The sequence below is a fragment of the Plecotus auritus genome (assembly GCF_963455305.1).
Source record: "Plecotus auritus genome assembly, chromosome: 11".
Taxonomy (NCBI): domain Eukaryota; kingdom Metazoa; phylum Chordata; class Mammalia; order Chiroptera; family Vespertilionidae; genus Plecotus; species Plecotus auritus.
Genome location: NC_137777.1, coordinates 21,680,177 through 21,696,728, shown reverse-complemented (window position 1 = coordinate 21,696,728; position 16,552 = coordinate 21,680,177). Strand labels below are relative to the sequence as shown.

The window sequence follows — 16,552 nt, the reverse complement described above, 5'->3', positions numbered from 1 at the left end:
AATCAATAAAATATATTTAAAAAAAAAAAAAAAAAAAAAAAAAAAAAAAACTAGAGGCCTGATACATGAGATTCGTGCAAGGGACTTGGCCCTTGCAGCTCCGGCTGCCTCTCACCCCAGGCTGCCTCTTGGCCCCACCCTCACCCATTGATCATTCCGGAAGGTAGTTGCCCTATGGTCTAATTAGCATATTAGCTCTTTATTATATAGGATACATTGATATTGATGGAGCAGGAATATACACAGCATTGTTCTACTGAAGGGGACCTCCTGACAACTCGTTGCTGTTTTAGCTGGCAGGAGATGTCATTTATAGGCACCAATGTGTACAGTGGTAAATGTATAATTGGTTATTTATATGTGCAATAAATTAGCCAAGAACCTTAAAAATATCTTAAGTTACTTTCTTTTCATTGTCATTTGTTGCCATGATGTTTTTTTATTTCTTCCTTGATCTCTCTGGTAACCCAGTCATTGTTTAATAGCATGCTGTTTAGTCTCCATGTGTTTGATTTTTTCGGATTGTTTTTATTGTAGTTGATTTCCAGTTTTATGCCACTGTGATCTGAGAAGATGCTTGATATGATTTCTATCTTCTTGAATTTGAAGAGACTTTGCCTATGACCCAACATATGCTCTATCTTTGAAAATGACCCATGTGCACTTGAGAAGAATGTATATTCTGTGGCTTTGGGGTGAAATGTTCTGAAGATGTCAATTAATTCCATCTGGTCTAGTGAGTCATTTAGGATTGATGTTTCTTTGCTGATTTTTGTTTAGAGGATTTGTCCAATGGTGATAGTGGGGTATTAAAGTCTCCTACTATGATTGTATTGCTGTCAATCTCTCCTTTGATATCCTCCAGGAGTTTTTTTATGTATTTGGGTGCTCCTGTATTGGGTGCGTATTTGTTTACCAGAGTTATTTCTTCTTGTTGGGTTGCTCCCTTTAGTATTATGAAGTGACCTTCCTTATCTCTTGTTATATCCTTCACTTTGAGATCTAATTTGTCAGATATAAGTATTGCTACCCCAGCTTTTTTTCATTTCCATTCGCCTGGAAAACCTTTTCAATCCCTTCACCCTCAGTCTGTGTGCGTCTTTTTTTCTGAGGTGGGTTTCTTGTAGACAACAGATATATGGGTCATGTTTTCTTATCCAATCCATTACCCTATGTCTTTTGATTGGGGCATTTAATCCGTTTACATTTAAAGTTATTATTGATAGGTACTTATTTGTCGCCATTCCTATTCTTTACCTCTGTGTTCCTTCTTCGCTTCCTATTTCTTTTTTTTTTTTTTTTTTTTTTACAGCAGACCCTTTAGCATTTCTTGCATTGCTGGCTTGGTGGTAATAAATTCCCTTAGTCCTTTTTTGTCTGTGAAGCTCCTGGTTTCACCTTTAATTTTGATTGATAGCCTTGCTGGGAACAGTATTCTTGGATTCAGACCCTTCCTTTGCATGACTTTGTATATTTCATTCCATTCCCTTCTGGCCTGATGGGGTTCTGTTGAGAAATCAGTTGCTAGTCTAATGGGGGTTCCTTTGTAGGTAACTTTCTGTCTCTCTCTGGCCACTTTTAAGATTCTTACTTTGTCGTTGGTGTTTGCCAATTTAATTGCAATGTGCCTTGGCGTCAGTCTTTTGGGGTTCATTTTGCTTGGGACTCTGTGAGCTTCTTGGATTTGTGTGGGTTTTTTCTTCCCTATCTCCAGGAAGTTTTCTGTCATTATTTTTTCCGACAGGTTTTCTAGTCCTTGCTCAGTTTCCTCTCCTTCTGGAACCCCTATTATGCGGAAGTTGTTTTGTTTCGTGTTGTCCCAAAGTTCCCTTAGGCTCTCCTCCTGCTTTTTAATTTTTTTTTTCTAGAAGCTGCTCTACTTGAGTATTTTTTCCTACCTTGTCTTCTAGCTCACTGATGCAGTCCTCTGCTTCTTCTAGTCTACTCTTGATGCTTTCTATTGAGTTCTTTACAGCAGCGATGTCATTTTTCATTTCTTCTTGGTTCTTCTTCATTTCCTCTTGGTTCTTACTCATATTGTCGAATTTGTCTTCCATTCTTTTCAGCCACCTTATGACCATTTCTCTGAATTCTTTCTCTGGCAGGTTGCTTGCCTCCATTTCGTTTACTTCCTTTTCTGGTGATGCCTGCTTTTCTTTCATATGCGGGCTGTGTCTTTGTCTCCCCATGGTCTCTCTTCTCCGGGTGTCTGGTTATATAGTTCTCTCTCTCCTTTTATAAGAACTTTAGTGATCCACAAACCTAACTGACACTTGAAAATGCATGCTCTTGTTATGTGTCAATGAATTCCTCAGGCTCAGTACAACAAAGTTCTCCAAATACAAGTTTTAGTTGGAAATTGGAAGTAAGGAAGAATCAGGAAATAAAGATCAGCAGAGTTCTTCTTCAACTAAGCTGCTGGAAAAACAGCAAATACAATATAATAGTGCGACAGCTTTTGATCGTTTTCCTATCAGAAAAGTCTTCTTCATCCACAAAGTCTTCCTTCACCAAGTCTTTGGAAATTTTCTGTGGTGCAGAAGGGCTCCCCAGCTCTTACTCCCTGAATCCTCCTCCTCCCCTCCTCTTTCTCTCTCTCTCTTAAGTTACTTTCTAAATTAACATCAGTTTACGATAAGCTATATAACAACTTATTACATTTCAACTTTTCAACTTTATCCTGAGATATTCTGGGGTCAATCATTTAATTTCCATTGCAGCAATATTTTCCAAAGTAAAAGAGATACAAGTATGGTTTATATTTATTCTCACAAAGCACCCTGGGAGATCTGGCCCAATGTGAACTCTGGGTTTTCCAATAAGGAGGGTCTCTTAGGACTGATTATGATCAGAAGAGAGGACTACAGTGCATTCAAAACTTGAAGCAAGCTTAGCTCTCAGTGGCTGAACTCATGCCAGCAAGCATATGCCCATCCAAACATGTCCACTATTCTGGAAATAATAGGCAATTGGATGTTATATACTTTGGCCACCTCAAAAAATAAAAATAATGTAAACTAATTCTGGTTAATCACAAAATAAAGTTATTTATAATAATTGACTCTAATATACTTTATTTGGAGAACATACGGCAAAGGACTCTTCCCTAGGGTCTATTCAGTAAGAAAACTAGTATTAAACCAAATAAAATTAATTATTTATGAAAAATAATGCTATCAATTTGACTGCTTTACTTTTCTTTTTAAGAAAAACTAAAATCACCTTTCCATCTACTGCCTAGACCTTTATATAAAAATTCTCCAAATGATTTTAATATTTCCAGGTGTAACAGCTATGGCAAACATGGAAATAAACAAAGGCAGTGTTATTCACAGAAAGCTATTCACCAGGATTTAAAATAGTATGTAAACATAACAATGAGATAAATGAATCCTCTCAAAATGAGGCTATCAATGTAAAACTGTTGCAGAGGCAATATTTTTAATTGTTTACCATATTTTCCTTTACTCAAAAGGTAGGGTGTTTGGATTATAGATTCTTTGATATATCACTGAAACTTTTGGGAAAACTTTAAAGAAAAAGCAACTTTTCCAAAGATGAATATTAGACTGTTAGGCCTGTCAAGGAGATGAATCCTTTTAAACAGTAATTTCAATCCTTCCCTTTCCCTCAAAGGATTTAACTTAATTTCATGAAGGCCGGCTATAAATGCTAGGCTGCTGTTCTGCCTAAAAATTATGTTGTGTTTTTCTGCTTGTTTAAAGAAAGACTCTATGTGAGGTTTTATTCTTTAAAATAAGCAAACCAACCCTCCAAGAATAAAGCCCCATTCTTAGTGACTAAATTTACTATTCATCCTGCTGGTTCTTATCTGCAAACAGTGCTGTGTGGATATTTCATCTGGGAAGAAACATAATGTATTGGATTGGGAAATAATTTTTATAGTGAAGTCTGAATATAATAGATGGGATGCAAATTGTGTGTGTGTGTGTGTGTGTGTGTACATGCACATGCACGCACGCATGCACCTGCATGGGAGATCAAGTGTTTTAGCTTTGGATTGAAACTCAGGAATTGGGTTTATTTGACTTGCACACTCCAGTACACTCCCTCCCCTTCATACCCCTCATTTCTCTGAGACCTAGTCAACTCAGTTTTCTTAATCTTCAGCTTGCATGTCAATTCTTCAGGTAAGTTCCTAAATGCCTCCCCATTTGCATACTCAGCACAATTACAAGTATTTAATATAATTCTCTATAGACTGTAAGTGTCATAAGGGCTAAAATATTTTCTGATTGTCCACTGCTATATTTCCCGAGTTGGCTGGGTAGTGGGCTTTTAACTAATTGTTGGAAAGAAAGAAGGAAGAAAGTGGCCTTCTTCATTCCTCTGATAATCTTTTGAAATCATTCAAGTGTTTGGTTCCAACATTTCCTCTTTTGTTGATTTGGTAGAAATCTTACATAGTGCTCTTCCTAAAACACAAATTTCTCATCATTTCTTATAAATGTTAAAGTAATTTGAACTTTGCAAACTTTTATGAATAGAAAAAAATATACTTTTTCTGTTGCAATCAATTAGATTTGGACATCTATATATATAAAGAGCCAGGGTCCGTAACGCCCAAAATGACTGAAGGCTCGACCAAACACCAGCAGCCAGTCCTGCAGTCAGTGCTGCAGGCGCCTCAGCGACCCAGCACTGACTGCCGAGGGGGCTGCGATCAGGCCCGGACAGAGGCCGGGAGAGAAAAGCAGGGGACAGAGGCCGGGAGAGAAAAGCAGGGCCTGATCGCAGCCCCTGTGGCAGTCAGTGCTGGGTCGGCGTGGCAGAAGTCAGTCTTGCAGTTAGTGAAGATAGGGTCAATTAATATTAAGTGAACATAGGGTCAATTAATATCTTTTCGAGAGGAGTTGAGAATATAAAGTACAGTGTAGAGCAATTACTTATATTATTTCACATAAAACTCTTTTCAACTAAGATATTTTCCTTTATTTAAAATGTATCTTTATTGCTGCAAGTATTACAGATGTCCCTTTGTTTTAGATTTTTCCCCCACATTGATCTCCTCCACCCTACATCTGCCCCTTCCAGGCCTTCACCAGACTATTGTCTGTGTCTGTGGGCTATTCCTATCTAATACATAAAAATCTAGAAAGATTTTGAGAAAATAAAAAATATGCCTCGTAAATATTGAACAGAAGAGCTGACGTTGCTGCATGAATACTGGATACAGGCTTGAAGCCAAACACAACTCATGAGATAAAGTTAGTCATTGTAACATATCAAAAGGTTCCTTTCACTAAAGAGATAAGATAGTTCCCAATACGTATACACATAATAGAACAGTGTGGGGGTTCAGAATGAACCTCACCAAGGTGTGTATCAGTGGTATGCAGATTTTTGAGCTAAGGGCAATTTTATCTTCAGGCACAAGTGAAAATTCTGCCCCTCCCTTTAACTACCTAAAAAATTTGAATTAGAGGCCTTGCCCATAATAAGACATTATCCTATATAATTAAAGGCTAATGTGCAAATTGACCGAGCAGCAGAACAACTGGTCACTATTACATGCACTGGCCACCAGGGGGCAGATGCTCAATGCAGGAGCTGTCCCCTGGTGGTACTTGTGCTCCCACAGGGGGAGCGCTGCTCAGCCAGAAGCTGGGCTCATGGCTGGCTAGCACAGCAGCGGTGGTGGGAGCCTCTCCCGCCTCCACGGCTCCCAGACTGTGAGAGGATGAAGTCCAGGCTGAAGAACCCTCCCCCTCAGAGTGCACGAATTTCATGCACCGGGCCTCTAGTATTAATATAATTTTTGCAATAGCCAAATACCAGGACATTGCTGAATTAAATTCCAATGATGCCATGATTTATATCCAGAGATATGCCAACCTTCTGACTTCCCATTAACTAAGATAAGCTCTAATGTAAAAAAAAAAAAAATCTCACTTGTTATGCTGAATTTGTGATGGTCCTTACATTGCACATTTCTCTATTATTTCTTAAGTAAATTATAATAATAATAAAATGGAAATATTAAGGTATTACCAGATCTTTTAACAACAAAGTGTTGTAGTGCCTATTCTCAAACTGTACGAACTAGCATATTTTTTCTACATATTTTCCTCTTCAGTTCACTATCTGGGTACACAGAAAACAGTTCCTTTGTTGTGAATGAACTGAAGTTTTACAATTGTCTTGTACTGTTAGCTCTGAAAGTGCTTGGCTTTGATATAGTTTCTCTGTCCAAAAAGATATTGGCTTGGGTATATAAAGATTTTGTTGCTATTTATAATGGGCAGACCTCTGATGGAAATGTGGGAATGATAAAGCAGGTAGGTTAAGAAATATTTTTAAGACAGAAAAAAAGTGTCTTTTACTTTCCTCTTAGTGGTGAAATGAACTGAGCTTGACAGACAGTAGTAACATGGAATAAGTGCACGTTAATAAAGGAATATTAAGTAAGGAAGTAAGCCCTGCTTTTTTTATAATGAACTCTAAAACCCTATGTTTGACTATATTATTAGACAATAATTTTAATGAGAAAAACAGTGAAGAATTTTATTCTCTTACCAATTGGTATGACTTCACAAAATGTCAAATATGGTTAAGGGTTGCTTTATACTTTGGGCACTCAGAGGCTGAAAGGGTGCTGGTGTTTTCCTGTCCATTTAGTGCTAATAATGAAGAAATCTTAAAGGTTGCATAGAAAACAGTATTGTAAAATAGTGCATTTTATATCCACATTGTTTTACAGCAAAACTCCGAGAGTCCTGCTTTGATCCAGGCAATATAATGAATGGCACCAGACTCGGAATGGATTATAAATTAGGGTCAACGGTCACCTATTACTGTGATGCTGGTTATGTTCTTCAAGGTTATTCAACACTCACCTGTATCATGGGAGATGATGGAAGACCTGGGTGGAATAGAGCCTTACCAAGCTGTCATGGTAAGAAATATATCTATTTCTAATAATTATTATTAGAATCAATAAATGTTTAAAGTCAGTTCTGTACTTCAAAAAAATCAACCACTTAACATACAACCTACAAGTGTGGAATAGCAATGCAGAGATTTTCATCAAAGATTTTTAAATTGGATTCAATAAAGACATGGTTTTGGAAAGTGTTTATATTCCCAGGTGTGTCTAAAGCAGGGGTGGGCAAACTTTTTGACTCGAGGGCCACAATGGGTTCTTAAACTGGACCGGAGGGCCGGAACAAAAGCATGGATGGAGTGTTTGTGTGAACTAATATAAATTCAAAGTAAAGGAGCGGAGGGGAGAGCAAGAGAACCCTCCGCACTTTTGGCTCCGCGGGCCAGATAGAACAGCCGAACGGGCTGGATCCAGCCCACAGGCCGTAGTTTGCCCACGGCTGGTCTAAAGCAATGTGTATGTTATGGTAGGCAAGCTAACTGAGAGCAGCAATAGGGCCTGTTCTGCTCATTTGTGTTCAGGACTTAGAGGATTGCCTGAAATCATTAGGTACCTAGAAAATACTGGCTGAGTAAATAAGGAATACACAATAAAACTGATATTTCAACAGAAGTAGATAAATGCAAAAACTTAAATAGTGTAATTTTTCATGGTAAATCTTTATAGAAATAGGAACATAGGAAATATGTATTTCTAAGAATTAGGTTGTCTAAAAATGAAAACCAAATCAGAGCTGCTTAGGCAGCTTCAGTAGCACAAGGAAAACTCAAAGACAGAGAAGGATGGAGAAGGACCTAAAACTGGTTTCAGTGACATAATATCAGGTATGAGATTGCCAGATGCGCTCCAGCAGAGTTAGTAAAAGACCAGGGTACCAGAATCAGGTTGACAAAGGATCAGACAATGATTATAGCCAGGAAAAGACTTCTGATACTAGAAAAAGTCTTAGGAAAATACAGTTAAGGGGCAAAGACATAATATTTTTGAGATTAAGGCAATTACTGATCAGAGACGCACCGGAAACAAATACTACCTTCACTTGGGGAGTGCAATTTGCTAAGCAGTTAGCTGCAACAAATAAACAGCTCTTTGGGAATGGTTTTGAAGAGATCATCCAGTGAGCACAAGAGGGGAAACTGTGCAAGTCCCCAGGTAACAAAGAAGCAGGTTTTGATGATGGTGATTCAGAATTTTATGAATATATTTCTGGATAAATTCCTAAAGTATTTTCCAAAACAAAGATCAGTTCACCACTTTATGGAAGTGGTGACTTGTGGCCTTTCCAAAAACCCATATCTTAGTGTTAAGCAGAAAGTAAAACACAGAGTGGTTTAGATATTATTTTAATGAAAACCAGACATTCTATATAATAAAAGGCTAATATGCAAATCGACCAAACAGCGGAATGACCCATTGCTGTGATGCGGACTGACCACCAGGGGCCAGACGCTCAATGCAGGAGCTGCCCCCTGATGGTCAGTGCACTCCCACAAGGGGATCTCCACCAGAAGTCAGGCTCATGGCTGGCTAGCGCAACGGTGGTGGCGGGAGTCTTTCCTCCCTCCATGGAAGTGCTAAGGATATCTGACTGCCAGCTTAGGCCCGCTCCTATAAGGTCTTCCAGACTGCGAGAGGGCACAGGTTGGGCTGAGGGACCCCCCTCCCCCCCCCCGCCAAGTGCACTATTTTTCATGCACTGGGCCTCTAGTCTTAAAATGACAGAGAGATCTATTGCAGACCATGGGGATTTTTAGTTCAAGCTGTTGGAGATGGATATTATAACTAAATAAAATAATTATATTAGAAAAAAATAATATTGCACATTCAAAAATCATGTTTGTATGTAACTATTTATGAGGATAGAGATACAGTGGAGAGAAAAGTCAGTAAGGAGAGAGAAACAATGATATCACTGTGGAAAGTTATCACAGACTCTCTAGTCAGATGAATGATTCTGATTTGTTGTACAAAATTGGCCATGCAGATGACCTCATCTAGGGCCGACTTTCCAAACTATGGGTCACCACCATGAGTCATAAAATCAATCCACTGGGTCATGGCTAGCATTTTTACAAATGATATAAAGTTTTAGTATAATAAAATAAAGAAAATTAAAAGAAGAGAAAAACACTATAATTGAAAGAACACAGTAAGAATAAATAATAATATTTGTGGAACTGTTTTTGGTTATATACATAGATAAATAAAATGCAATAAATATACATATGTGTGTGTCTTTATGTAGGTGTTCATGTTTTCATTGATATAAAGTGTATTTCTTACTATGAACAACCCTGATCTTATGGTTAAAAATATGATTTTTTGTGTCTAATACACATGGTAATTTTTCCTAGTTGTCTAATATTCATATATTAGAATTATATGTGTGTGATTTCTAACTTAAACACAAGTTATTTAACTTCTCTATGCTTATTGTCTCTAATCTAAACAATAGGGAAAACTGAAATTTTTTACTTCAAAATGCTGTTATAAGAAATAAAAGGTAGATATCTACTAAATGGTCATTCTGTTATTAAAATAGCTGATTAGTTCTTGAATTGATGATTTCATCTATCAGAAAATGAAGGGGATAAAAAGAAAATTACTTTGGATTTAATTCTCATAAAGCGAAAAAAAAATCAGTGTATGACATGGAAGTTAATAGGAAATTTACGAAAAAGAGTGAGTATATTGTGTTATAATTTAGAGTTATACAGAAGGGAAATCTGTTTAAGCCAGAAAAGCATACTAAGACACTTTTCAAATTATACTGTCAGTGATCATTAAGAAACTTTGGGAAATTTTGGGAGCCAGACAAAAAATAACTAAAAATTCTGATGGAGAAAACTCAAAGGATACAGAAAATTATAGATTAAAATGATAGGCATAAATTATTAAAGAGATGGCTTTCATTGACTTAGGTAAGAAAGACAAGAGTACCAGAGTTTAGCATGCATTCACTCAGTATATACATGCCTAAAATAATCCTATTCCTTTTGAATAGTGTTTTTTATTTTTTATTTTTATTGATAGGTCATACCAATGCCAATTTCAGCATGGAATATGCCATAACATATACAAATAAATTCCTCTGAACCAAAAATATTTTATGGGCTCAATTAGAGCCCGATCTATACTAATAAAAGGGTAATATGCTAATTAGGGCAGACGTCTTCTGGACGTCCATCCGGACAAAGCCACAGCAGCTGTGAGGCCCGGGTCTCAGGCAGCCGTGGGCTCCGCCCGGTCGCCTCCCACAGAGGGAGGCCAGACTTCGGCCTAGGCCCGCTCCCTGTTAGTAGGACATCCCCTGAGGGCTCCCAGATTGTGAGAGGGGGCAGGCCGGGCTGAGGGACCCCCCGCCCCAGTGCACAAATTTTTGTGCACCAGGCCTCTAGTTAAGTATATTATGCAATGTTGGTTGAATAATAATTCTATAGACATTGTAGAAGGAAGAATAGATGTGCATTCAAATCCTCTCACTGTAACTATGGCCTGGGGCAAGCTGAGTCTTGATTTTTAAATCTCTAAAACTTGATAATAGTTTTACTTTAATAAATTATTGTAAAGACTCAATTAATTAACACAACACATACAGAAGACCTAGTGAAATTTCAACAAGAAGCATATCACTAGAAAACATGCATTGCATGTTATATTTTAGTTGAACTAGTATATTTTTGTCATTTTAATATTAATTAAATGTAATTTATTAATGTCATTGTATGGCTACATATTCACCTCTTCCTGAAGGTAGTGCAGGAGTTTAATATTTTTAAATTTTTTAAGAGAAAACATTTTATCATTTAAGAGGCTATCACTTGACTTTTAACCATAATGCGAAGGTATTATGGAAAACATATAAAGCTATTCAATGCATGTTTTAAGCCATTCGAGCAAAACTAAGATACATTTATGTTAAAAATATAACCATAACTGTTCATTTCCAGTATATTTGAAGAAGAAAAATCCATGTTTTAAAATTAGATATGTTAAACTCTAAAAAATGATTTAAAAATAAGCAAAAAGCCTGGGTTAACTCTCTAATTTTGTTCATTTTATTTATTTTGCATATCTAAGTGCGATAATATTGTGTAAATTGAAGGTTGTTAAGAAATTATATTAAATAACGTATTTAAAACATTTGGTCCTGTCGTTGTTAATGTCACACAGTAAGGAGAGATTAATACATTTTAGGGTGTTTTTTTTTTTCTTCTATTTAATGAATCTAAGACTTATCTATTTGTTTTCCTTCATAGTCATTGCATAGAAATCCAAAATACACAGGACTGGCTGACTTTTTTATTTATTGATTTAATAGTTTAAGAGTAAAAATTAGTGTGTAAAGCATGTGCATTAGAGCAAGAGGGTTTGTTGTTTATAAGAATATATTATTTTTAATTAAGGCAAAATTTGTATTTTCACTAAAGTAAAATATGCATACATGCTGTAACTAAAATACAATATGAATAGCTTACCATTTAAAGCAATGGTCATCTCCTCTATTCTCTTATTCTTCGGCTGAGTCTTCTAATAAGTACTATTTCTAATTGCTCTAATGGGCCAATCTGTGACGCTGCATAACATATGAAACTCCATTTCTTGATTCACCAACTCTAGACAATATTTATTGATTTCCTGAAATAAGAGATAAAGAGTTATGTCACATCCACAGCCCCTCTCTTCAGTGTTCCAGATATGTATTATTTTTGGTTTTTCTAATAATTGCCGTTGCCATGTGTTAATTTGCTTATACTGCTATTTCTAACTTCATCAGTGTTTCAGTGTTGGGTGGCTACTCTCTGCTGTTTTTGATGCCAAGTTTTTTGGAGATTTTGACTTTGCTTTAGAAGACATAAGTAGGGACTATTGGACTCTGATTAGCAAATGCCAAAATAAGGAAATAAAGTTTTTATTTTTTATATAAAAATAAACATGACCATACTCTGCAAACTCTTTAATTACAACCATACATATTTTCCTTTTTCTATAATATTGCCTTAGTGTTACCTTAGTCTCTCAACATAAACTTATTAAGTCTTGGGATATATATTATCTTTTAGCATGAAACACGTTAATTTATACAAGGAGGCTCTAAGTAAATATTTTTTAACCTGAATTGAACCATAAGAATGTACCAAGGTTTTCTATTTTAGAGTATAGATTTTTATCACTGTTAAGGATTAAATATACATTTGAAATCTTAAGAAAATCTTTTTAAAAGCTTATGTTGGACACTGGGAGATTATTTTCTTCAGAAGTAGATCCCAAATGATATCATCCTGTGCTAAGTCCTGCCCAGAGATGAGAAACCCTGCAGATCATCTCATGAGACTGTCACATACATTAAATGATAGCAGAACAGGATATATATATACCTGCAATTCACTTTGGATATAAAAATGAGTTTAGAAAATGATTTCTTCCCTTGTTATTTTTCATATTTTGAAAAATATCTGTTGAAACAAAATTATCTTATATCATTCTTACCCATAATCTGATTCAATATTAGGTAAAAGTAATAAAACACAAACAGTGACTGATTCATATTTTCCCCTTAAAATTCATCATTTGATTTATTTCACCTAATGGCATTGGAGTTGTTTATATAGACACATCTCTACCCTGATCTAGGCCGCCAGCTGTCTCTTACCTCTTATCCTATTTCCCAACTAGTTTCTTCCCTTCCCTGTTTCTCCAGTGTCTTCTGAACACAGCAACATAGTCTTAAAAGCATATGTAAGATTATATCACATATTTGCTCAAAATCTGAATAAATGGTTTCCTAAATCTGAATAAATGCCAAAGATCTTAGAATGTTCTACTTAACCTTCTTCTGTGCTCCCTACCTCTCTGCTCTTCTCCCTCTCCACCTCCAGCTGAGCCACACGGCCTCCTTCACGTTTCTTCAAAGCACTGTTCACGTTTCTGCATCAGGGCTTTCGCATTTGCTGTCATTTCCGTCTGAATGCTGTTTCCCCAGCTCTCTGGCTGGCTAGCCCTCTGACTTCCTTTAGCCATCTGATTGCTTTTCTTCTTAGTAGAAAAAAAAAAAACCTTCCATTTATTCTCCCCCTGCCCCCTGAAGCTCAAGAGTGGACTCATATGTACATGTCTAAAATTGAAACAATTTATCCTGGGTAAAGGTATCTCTTATGTATGCAAAAGCCTTAGTTATTTTTAGGCCTTAGAACTTTGAAAGGTAAAAACCATTGACCTTGTTCACAATAATAATAATTTTTAATTGAAGTAAAATTGACATATAACATCATATTAGTTTATTCAGGTGTACAACATAATGATTTGACATTTGTATATATTGACAAATGATCACCACAATAAGTGTAGTTAATAATCATCACCACACATAGTTACAAAAAATGTTTTTCTTGTGATGAGGACTTTTAAGACCTACTCCCTACCAACTTTCAACTATGAATACAGTATTATTAACTATAGTCATCATGCGATACATTACAGCCCTGTGACTTATTTATTTTATAACTGGACTAATGCAATATACTTGATCTTTTCCATTTCCATAGCATATGGAAATGGGGAAGATCAAGTATATTGCATATGTAATGAGCATTCAAATGATAATTATAATAATAAGACCCTAAGAATATATGTATTTGGACTGTTAAATGATTACTAGTTTGCCAATTATCCTAAAGAAGAAATAGCATCATTCATTATTTTCTTAGGCTTTTAAAAGTACCAATTATCAGCCTGATCCTGCACTAACAGGGATAAAAACATGAATTCACTATGGTCCTTTCCTGTAGAGAGCTACAATCTGATGAGATACAGACAGATAAAGTCCATTGCTAGAAATAAAAGCAAAGTACTGTGAGCACAGCATGGAGGTGCATCTGACCTAGTTACAAAGAGAGAGTCGGGAGGTCTTCCCGATAAAAGTGATGCATGAACTAAATCTTAAAATTAGAAATAAGAAGGAATCAGGTGAGTTATAAGACAAGAGGGGATGGTGCGTTTAACCCGTAAGGTTCAGCATATGTGAACATACAGTAAAAAGAGTAAACAGGGCATTTTGGATAGAAATTAAAGATGCTCAGTAGGGCAAGCACATAGAAGGAGCGATGAGAGGTAATAGCTTACCTGTATTGAGCACAATATGAAGTTTTATACCCGTATCATTTTACATCTCACCACAACTCCATGACTCAGGGAGTACTAATATTCTCATTTTGCAGATGAGGAAACCAAGACACACAAAGCAGTTCAGTCTCTTGTTCAAAGTCACACTTGCCTAACAGTCTTGTTTTGGAGTCCATGCTCTTACTCACTTCCCTATAGGTAGGCTGGTTAATTCTTCATGACCTGTATTGATCTTTTTATATCTGTAGGGCCTAAGGGTACCTGGCATATTTCAGTTGGTTAGATGTTTCAAGAAAGGATGCAGTTGTGAGACACCAAGATGAAGTTGTGAGACTGAGCCTGAAATCTTCCTCCAGGCTACGTGTAAGAATTAAGGGAAGGTAAATCCCTACTGATAACTGATAAAAGCATTTATCTAACGTGCATTTTTCCATTTTATTTGAAATCAACTTTGCACAGAATACAAATGCCTTAATACATATAGTCGGTGTTAACTCAGTTCTTTGGAAAATCTGCAACTTATTTTATTTTTTTGATAATCCTCACCTGAGGCTATTTTTCCATTGATTTTTAGAGAGAGTGGAAAGGAGGGGGAGAGACAGAGAGAGAGAGAAACATCGATGTGAGAGAGATACATCACTTGGTTGCCTCTGGCACATGCCCCGACCAGGGCCAGGGATGAAGTCTGCAACCAAGGTATGTGCCCTTGACTGGAATCTAACCCCAGACACTTCAGTCCAAGGGCCGATGCTCTATCCACTGAGCAAAACCGGCTAGGGCTGGAGCTTATTTTTAATAACTATTTCATTCATGCTAACCTAAGTCTTCGATTCTGGGGATGGAAATTAAAAGACTCGAGTAACTCGATCACTGATGACCCATAAGTCTGTCCAAAGTGCATATACTTGAATATGTTACTATTAGACATCAAGTAGTTATCTGACATCGTTCTTTGTTCAACTGCCAACTAACTATATAAGGAATGATAAAAACTTTTTAAAAACTCCCTCTTATCCTATCAAATGAAGAGAAAACTTTGAAACAAACAAAAAAATAAAACATTTATTTTGTAATTATAGCTTTCCAACTTTATAGTTATCTCTCATTAGTAACCTCATGTGGCCTACTTTTAATTAAATCCTATTGTTAGACTCTATGAAGAAATAAATAGCTGAACTTTTATTCCAGATCTTCTGCTTAAATGGCATAACTTGCCTTAGATTAATTCCTTATTTCAATTGTCCTTGAAGTATATACATTTTCGAGGTGTGAAAAAAAGTCTGGAGTCCCATTTCATTATACATGTACATAGAAATTATCTAGTCTAATATACTGAACTATTAGAATGTTATCTCATTTAAATATATGATATAAATAAAGCATGTAGATGAAAGATTCATAAAACAAAGACTTAGTGGTAAATTATTTCTGAGTACCATCAAATATCTGCCTTTCATCAGCTACACATAGGAATTTTGTTCATAGACAAAATATAGAGATTATGTATGAGAACCATGTTCTACAAAGAAGTGAAATGTATTTTGTATTGAAGCAAGTTATTGGGAGAAGACCAAAGCATATTTCATTTTCATAGGACGGGAGGAAAGTATTATTTAAAAGGAAATGGGAAGGGAGACAAATGTTACTGAGCACCTACTTTTTCCAGGCACTCTTATGTACATTAACACTGCAGTTGGCCCCCTGCCTGCTAGTCTAGAGTATCATTAACATTGTTATAAATCCACCCCCACTGCTGTGGATTCTGGAGCATACTATGTAAAATTTCCCATGTAAAAAGCAACTTGATTTGCAAATCAATGGCTGTAATTCACAGAATATTTTCTTGTGACCACTGATTTGGAGCTCATATTTAAACTATTTTTATTTCCCCGGCCTTTGGCATCTCAATGGCTACTCCATATCTCCAGAGGGGTGGTCACATGGATGGGTAGCTTCTCGTTGTACTAAGATGTTTCCATTCTCTGCTATCAGGAACTCTATTTTTAAGTCAGACTTCAAACATAACTTCCAAATGTGCTGCCAGGTTTTGCAGAGAAACAGAAAAGAATTTATTTATACAGAAAGTTGAATCAACACCATGGCCAGGTGGTTTAGTTGGTTGGAGCGTCATTGTACACTAAAAGGTTGCGGGACGATTCCTAATCAGGGTACATACCTAGGTGTGGATTTGATCCCAGTAGGGGCATGTATGGGAGGCAACCAAATGATGTTTCTCTCTCACATAGATGTCTCTCTCTCTCTTTTGCTCCTCTTCCTCTCTCTCTAAAACAATTTTAAGAAGGCAGGTCCTCAGGTGAGGATTGAAGAAAAAAAGTTTAAAAAATCAAGTTAAATTAATCCAGTGATTCTTTCCTTATCTATAATAATAAAAGCATATTATGCTAATTAGACCAGACAGCCGAATGTCCTTTCAGGTGTCTTTCCTACAAAGCCGTGGCGGCTGCAAGGGCCAAGGGCTGGCAGCCGTGACAGCAGCGGCGGGGTGATGGGGTGGCAGCTTCCCCT

At 36.5% G+C, this 16,552-nt stretch overlaps 1 protein-coding gene across 2 annotated transcripts in view; it reads left to right on the top strand.

The window, feature by feature from the left end:
- CSMD3 (CUB and Sushi multiple domains 3) overlaps positions 1-16,552 on the top strand; it is a 931,825-nt gene that overhangs the window by 690,414 nt on the left and 224,859 nt on the right. For both annotated transcript variants that reach the window (XM_080646869.1, XM_080646870.1), the window contains one exon: positions 6,722-6,916. In XM_080646869.1, coding sequence (XP_080502995.1) covers positions 6,722-6,916 — 195 coding nt within the window. The remainder of the gene's footprint in view (positions 1-6,721; positions 6,917-16,552) is intronic.